Source organism: Ipomoea nil, unplaced genomic scaffold (genome assembly GCF_001879475.1).
Source record: "Ipomoea nil cultivar Tokyo-kokei standard unplaced genomic scaffold, Asagao_1.1 scaffold0943, whole genome shotgun sequence".
Taxonomy (NCBI): Eukaryota; Viridiplantae; Streptophyta; class Magnoliopsida; order Solanales; family Convolvulaceae; genus Ipomoea; species Ipomoea nil.
This window is the reverse complement of record NW_017617371.1, coordinates 26102-33619: the sequence shown is the minus strand read 5'-3', so window position 1 is coordinate 33619 and position 7518 is coordinate 26102. Positions and strand designations below refer to the sequence as shown.

Here is a 7518-nt window from a genome sequence, read left to right as displayed (position 1 = left end):
TTGTCTTGTGTGTTTATCTTATGTTACAGTAAACTAACTATTGCTTATTTGTACCTTGTAGTATTTAGAAAGTGAACTTTTAGTCTTCGAACAATGAACTTATTAGGTCGGATAGTTTATGTTGTGGTTTACTATTGAAATAATGTACCTTATGTGTAAAAATGATATACCTTTAATGAGTCTCCAACATGTTTGGAATATAGTGGAGATTCCTTTTCATCATCTAGGAAGATTTGTCAAGACTTCTTCTTGTCTTGGACTTCTACTGATCCCCTTAGCTTCATTCTAACATGACCCCTTCCGTTTGTTTCCTTCTGAAACTCTTCCTTTCGACGCCTTTCCTCCCAGATGCTTCCTTTCGAAACTGCTTCATTCCGGTTAGTCCAATTTGCGAAGCTTTTCTAGTTTTACAATAAAGAATGAGGGGTCTAAACTTCTTATACATTGCTCTTTATATTATCAAAATCTATATAAAATAGTCCAAACAAAATCTAAATCAGATAAATCTTCTAGGTCATATGCAAGGGTAGACACACGAACAGGATGTACTGTGGTTCGTCAGTTTGATGTGTGGTCTAATGGACAGTGAGTTGTGACAAAACATTTAAAGGAACACAATCACGAGTTGTGTCCACCTTCTTAAAGCTATCTCATTCGGTTACATTGAAATGTCTCTACTAACCAATTGTCTTATTTAAAAGACTTGAAGATGAATGGAGTTGCATTGTCGGATGGCATTCACTAGTTTGGAGGTTCACTCTTTTTCGATTTTACACATAGGGATGCATATAATAGCATCCATATATATTATCACCTTAAATTGAATTTGTTATTCAACTTGAAATTGCTTGGAATAGATTCTCTATTCCTCTAATAGCATGTTTGGTTCACAGAATGAATTTTGAGGTAATAGGATTGTTATTTCATAAGGAATGAAATAGGAGTTGTATTCTATTGTTTGGTTCGCGGAAGAAATATACTTTAGGAATTATATTACAGTGTTTGGTTGGTTTAAGGATTAGAAATAAAATATGTTTTAAAAGACATAAATACCCTTATAAAAATAGGATGAGAATGAGGATGGGGATGAGGATGAGGGTGAGGAAGAGGAGGAGGTGGTGAAGGATAAATTTAATTGGGGGTAAAATAGGAAATAGTAACTTTAGGCTATTCCTGAGAACTCAGGAATAACCTAATACCACGGGACCCCAGGAATCTTTATTCCCCTTGTAAGGAGAATAAGTCATTCCCAGGAACATTGTTCCTAGGAATAGATGTTTTTATCTTTGGACGTACTCCATACAACGGTGGCACACTAGTGGTGGGCGAGTTAGCGAGACAAACATCGACGGATCTCCAAAAAGAGATTTTTTGACTGCTGATTGCATGGATCTCCGGCCTCGACAATTCTCTATAGCTTTTTCAGATTGGGTCTGTACCGTGTGAGGTATATCACACATTGGGTTGAGAATGCGTTCTCTTTACCATCTATTTGAATTGGACTCATTGATGGTGGTGCCCCTTACCGTCTGTTTGAATTGCTGTCGAGATAGTGGATTTGATTCATTGATGGTGATCCCTAGACGTAGATACAATTTTATCAAACTAGGTAAAAAATACCTTATATCATTTACTTTCTGATTCATTTAATTTCCGCACTTGGACAAATCCTATAGACACGTACAAACATAACAGAAGTAGAAACATACAAGGACACATCCCCTAGAGTCTAACAATAGTCAATAGATTATAGGGCTAAGTTAATTTGACTAATATTAAATTATTTTGTTAAAGTGAATATCAATATATGTCAACATAAAAATAAAAATAAAAGTTCTTTATAATAATTAGTATTAGACTATTAGGTGGACGGCAGAACGCATATATAAATCATGATCCATATTTAAAATATGAATAATGTTAAGTATGAATACAAGAAGCCCCAAAATTCCGACACATCTTAATTACATGGAAAAAGAACCGTTACGTTAAGTTGGTATTTCACTGTCAAATTTCTCAATCATATGACGTTCAAATTAAAGTTGGAGAACATTGAGGGCCAAGCAGCATCATATCATATCAAGATTTTTGAGGATAAGCCAATTTTTGCATATGCACTTCCGTGGGCAGCTTGATATCAGTGGCCAAACCAACAGCCTCCATAGCCTTCACTACATACCATGTCATGTCCACCTGCCACCACTCCAGGCCATGCCGGGCTGAATACTCGAACGCATGGTGGTTGTTATGCCAACCCTCCCCGAACCCCAGAATCGCCACCCACCTAATTCATCATCATTTCCACTTTTCATCAAAAGAGTTCGAGATTCAAACATTAAGAGGAAACACAAAATGAGCATATATATATATCTATACCAGTTATTCCTAGATAGATCGCCCGTGTTCCATGGCTGACTTCCCCAAACATGGCATACTGAATTCACAAACCAGGTAATGTGGTTCACCCACACAATTCTCACCCCCTGCAACACCCGTAAAAACGATTTACATACTCAAAATCCATATCCATTGAGACATGGTAAAGATGACAACGAAACCCTTCTTAATCGTTCACACATCACAGTAACGAGCTGAGTCTTTAAAGGTATTTAGTAAAAATGGATATCCTAAATCTCACAACGTATAGTAGGAACATAAACTATGATTGACCTAATCAAATTAAACATCGAAAAATCCATCCAGACATGGTGAAGATGACAAGGGGCCCTACTTAATCGCCCACACTTCAGTCACAGTCATGGATGATGGACCAGCTCCAAATAGCAATAGCAACCACATAACAAATCACAAGCCGCTGCAGTACTCAAGTTGTGAATGTGAATGTGATAAGCCGCGATCCTTGCTTTGAACTTTAGTACTAAAACTAGTGCTTTGGGTGGTAGAAAGCCTAAACCCAAGCTAGATGTGGTCCCTGCCCCAAAGTTCCTATCAGGATTCTAGCCATAAGATACTGATCTTCAAATAAACCAACTTCTTTTATATAAAGTGAGAGATATAGCTTTTTCTATTCATTTTTGCAGGCTGGCTTTCCTTCCAGCCAAAGTAAGTAATTAACATTCCAATTTCTGACAGTATATTGTAAACTCAATCTAATTCAGACGTATTATACAAGAAATAATAGGCTAATACCAGAAGAAGTTTTACTTGTCAGTTGTCATAGATGTACTTACCATGCCCCACACAATATAAGGGAATCCTCCCACAGCATATAGCAAAGCCGCAAGCAGGATAGGATGGATAATGTACGTTTTCTCAATGAACTTATAAAATGGCTGTTTCTCCAAATCCCCCACATTGGCAGGCCTTCCACACTGCAACACATAAAAAACATTTAAACTAACTAATTCCATGAACAAGCTAACTGAAGCATGTGCTCTCTTTCAACTAAAAGCTTAAGTTGATAGCTGAACTGGGGTTGACTCTGATGCCAAATTTGAATCATATGCTACCTCTCAACTAAAAAAGTTGATAGTTGAACTCGGATAGACTCTAATACCAAGTTGAAGTATGTGATTCGTCTCAACTAAAAGCTGGAGCTGATAGTTAAACTACAGCTATGTTTATATATTATATTACCTTCTCAACAATAGCATTGGTGTCAAAGAGCCAATTCATGTGACTGAACCAAAACCCTTCATAGGGACTGTGAGGATCCCTCTCAGTATCACAGAATTGGTGGTGGTACCTATGAGTACTCACCCAATCAATTGGATTTCCCTGTATACATGCATGATAATTATTCACAATTCAATTCAGAAAATAAAATACATACAATCATTATTCTGTAAAGAAGAGAAGAATAATTGAAGAAGTTAATTACTTGAAGGGCTTGAACACCACAATAGGCACAGAAGTACTCAAGCCATTTGGGAAGCTTGAAGCTCCTATGAGAGAGATTCCTATGGAAAGAAAGCGTGATACCCAGAAGTCCGGTGATGACGTAAAGCCAGAACGCCACCCAGAAAGCGCCCCAACTGAACGTGAAAGGCGCGAACAGACAGAGCACATGCATGGCCGCTAGCACCGCCGCCGTGGCCACATCCAAAGAATTCCACTGCCTGCCGGAAAACACATTCCTTGGACGCTTGACCTCCACGTCGGAGAACGGGATTTTCCCAAAGCCGGAATCTTTCGCGCCGTCCGGCACCGGAACCGCCGCCGCCGCCATCACAATTGGGAACGCTCTCCCCCCGATTATACCTTTTTCCTTGTCGCAGCGAAATTGCACTGAAAGTTTTGATGAAAATTTCTTGGGACTTTCATACTTGACTGCATTTGACAGAACCGCGCAGTTCGCTTGCCGGCGAAGCGGGCGCGCGAAGGAAAATGGCTTAACTTTAGACGGCGATGGTGCCAGGAAGATGGCCATCTTTAATGGTATTTAGTTGGTTTGAAAAGACAGTGGTTGGGTTTATATAGTCGGTCCGGGGAGAGGTTTAATGGTGTGAATTTCGCTATGTCAAACACCACAATTGGAACAGAGAAGAGGGCAGCGCCGACGTGGCAGGGGAGACGATAAGGCGGTGGACGGTGACAAACGGGAAAAAGATTTTTAGTGAAGTCAGTCAAAGGGTAAGAAAATATGAATTATTTAAATGTTGCCATTTCTAGAAATATTATTACTACGATAATATTTCTTATTCCATAGGCTGAATTCTCAACCCTAAGAGTCTTCCACACTTCAATCTGAAAGATCACATAAAAGGATATAAATCACGATAACTCAATGGAGATAATATTTCTTGTATTTACGATTTGCATCTGTTGGCACATTAGTCATTCAAATATCATTATTGTATTGCAGTTTATGCCAACACTTTTGCAAATCATAGGTCAAATAGTTTAATTGGTTATAACGATAAAAGTAGCTACGAGATATCGGTACTATAGCGTTTTGTTTAATTTAGTCCGTGTATATTTATTTTGTTCAATTTAATTCATGTAGTTTAAAAAGTTGTGCAATTAAGAACAATAGTTAATGGTGTTACTTTATAAATATTTAAAATTAATTATTTTTACTATCAATATATTAAATTAGTATGTATGAAATAAATAATTACAACCATGTTCCTAATAAGATTTGGACAATTGTCTTTAATTTAACCACTTTTTAAAATAAATAAACTAAATTAAACAAATAAATATACACAAATTAAATTAAACAAAATATTATAATATAGAGACACCTATTATAACTTATAAAATATAACCCGCATAGCGCAGACGGCAAGCCCAAGATGAAGTCGTAGAGTTTTTTTATTCAGAATTAATACCCAAAACCGTCCTCGACTATAGTGGTTTTTCTCAATTTCGTCCTAAACGACTTTGGTGACCTAATATCGTCCCAGACTTTTGTGTTTCGCTCAATTTAGTCTCAGACTTTTGTGTTTTTGCTCAATTTAGTCCCTCATTTGTTATTCTGTCCATTTGGTGTTAAATAGATAGACAATTCAGTAATTTTAATATTGGCATCTCTTTACTCATAGACATGTGAACTGCGAAATCCCTTTTTTTTACGAATTACTCCCAGAATTACTCCTAAAATTGGGAATATAAAATTTGATTTGCAGGTCCGGGAGTAATTCTGGGTGTAATTCATACAAGAAAGAGGAATCTCGCACTTCACAAGTTGAAAGTAAAGAGAGATCAATATTGACATTACTGAATTGTCCCTTTATTTAACACCAATTTGACGGAATAACAAATGGAGGACTAAATTGAGCGAAACACAAAAGTCTGGGACGATATTAGGTCACCAAAGTCGTTGAGGATGAAATTGAGAAAAACCACTATAGTCGAGGACGATTTTGGGTATTTACTCTTTTATTCATAAAGAACTTTTTAATAAATTGTTTCAGTTGTCACCAGAAGTCGTTGTAGTATAGTGGTGAGTATTCCTGCTTGTCACGTGGGTGACCCGGGTTCGATCCCCGGCAACGGCGAAGTGTTTTGTCGTCGTTTCCTATACTCGTTTTTTGCGTTTAAATAAATTTTTTTTTGAGTAACAAACTGAAAGCTTTGTAGTATAGTGGTCAGTAAACCTACCTGTTATGCAGGTTACTCGTGTTTGACACCCGGTATAGGTGTAATTTTGTTTTGTTTTATTTTAGCATGTTAGCGCTTTCTTGGCACTTTGTAGTATAAAGTGGCCATGCATGTTAAATAGGTTGAAAATTGAGCAATATGAACAAATTAAAATTTAATTCGCCAAACATTTAGTAAAATTTTAGTGAAAAACTTCCACTTGTTTGTAGTAGTTTAATTACAAGATTATGGCCAGGTGATAACTCAAGTACAAGAATGCTTACTACCAAATTAAATGTTTTTTTTTTCTTTTTTTTTTTTTTTTTTTTTTTGTTGAAAGGTACCAAATTAAATGTTAATAGTGGACATCTTCAACTAAGTTGATTATTTTGTTTACTTGAATTGATAATTCAATGTTACAAGTTTTACTCTTAACAACTCAGGGCCGTTTTTTTTTTTTTTTTTTTTAAAAAAATTGTGACCCCGTTTTTATAAATAAATGAGGTCCTACCAAAAGTATAAAGACAATCTTTAAAACTAATATTGTAAAATATATATTTTTTTATTTCAAATAAGTATGAATGGTCTAGCACTCAAAATTCACAGTTTCTACCGTAAAATATATGTTTTTTTTTTTAAATTTCAAATAAGTATGAACGGTGTAAATATTAGACCCTCTTAAAATTCAAGTTCTTTGTTGTTGCCCATCTTGCCGGCCTTAAAATCCGACCATGAACAACCATAAACTTATTATTCTATTCAGTCTATACTAATTTCTTTGTTTATTTCATTTAACAAGCAAATGCTAATCTGGTAAAATTCAGCCTCTACTAATTAGAGTATACAATAGAACAATCAAAGTTACGTTGTATCAACACAATTTCACAAACACTAACGTTACATTGGTGCATGCTGCGTTTTGGTTAGTCGTAATCATCCATACCAAATCTTGTGCACCGACCAGAAAAGCCATCAAATATTACTATAGGTAATAAAATGTGGGCGAACTTTGGTGCAGTGTATCCCACTGTTGACATGATGCATCAATCATGAGGGCAAAAAAAAAAAAAAAAAAAGGCGGGCTACACATTACTACATTAGTTTGTCTAAATTTAGTCCATGAAACGTCTCTTTCATAGAAACAATAAAAGATATGCATTCTGCATGGACAGCTCAGTTGGTCACAGAAATAAAATTTGGAATGGTTGAATTTTAAAGTTAGGACTCAATTCAGAACATTATTTACACTGCGATGGTTGAACTGAGCCCTAGCTATTACAAATTAAACTGGTTAAAGCCATTGAATTGGATGGGATGGGATGGGATGAGCGAGCAGCAGTGCATGCAATATAATTACATTTAACTATTTACCTGTTTAACCATAAGTGGTGGCTCCTGCTTAATAATGATGAAATTGATGTTGCAACATACAATCAAGCTTTGCACAGTATGGAAAGTAACTTGTGATCATTA

At 36.1% G+C, this 7518-nt stretch overlaps 1 protein-coding gene and 1 non-coding gene across 2 annotated transcripts; one reads left to right on the top strand and one right to left on the bottom strand.

Annotated features, from left to right (window-relative positions):
* Positions 1–1882: 1882 nt before the first annotated feature.
* On the bottom strand, positions 1883–4581 carry LOC109179670 (palmitoyl-monogalactosyldiacylglycerol delta-7 desaturase, chloroplastic-like). The gene is made up of 5 exons (XM_019329155.1): positions 3842–4581; positions 3598–3738; positions 3192–3332; positions 2377–2483; positions 1883–2284 (listed from the first exon to the last, which is right to left on the bottom strand). Exons 1-5 carry the CDS (start codon positions 4388–4390, stop codon positions 2080–2082), a joined length of 1143 nt encoding a protein of 380 aa, XP_019184700.1. The 5' UTR covers positions 4391–4581; the 3' UTR covers positions 1883–2079.
* Positions 4582–5891: 1310 nt separating this feature from the next.
* TRNAD-GUC lies at positions 5892–5963 on the top strand. Its single transcript has one exon. It is a non-coding gene; the product is annotated as a tRNA-Asp (tRNA).
* Positions 5964–7518: the final 1555 nt, after the last annotated feature.

Excerpts from the sequence above, each read along its gene's own strand:
- LOC109179670 (XM_019329155.1), bottom strand. The coding sequence starts at position 4,390 with ATGGCCATCTTCCTGGCACCATCGCCGTCTAAAGTTAAGCCATTTTCC. Across the intron at positions 3,333-3,597 it reads CCAATGCTATTGTTGAGAAG|TGTGGAAGGCCTGCCAATGT; the intron begins GTAATATAATAT and ends TATGTGTTGCAG. Across the intron at positions 2,484-3,191 it reads CTTATATTGTGTGGGGCATG|GGGGTGAGAATTGTGTGGGT; the intron begins GTAAGTACATCT and ends CGGGTGTTGCAG.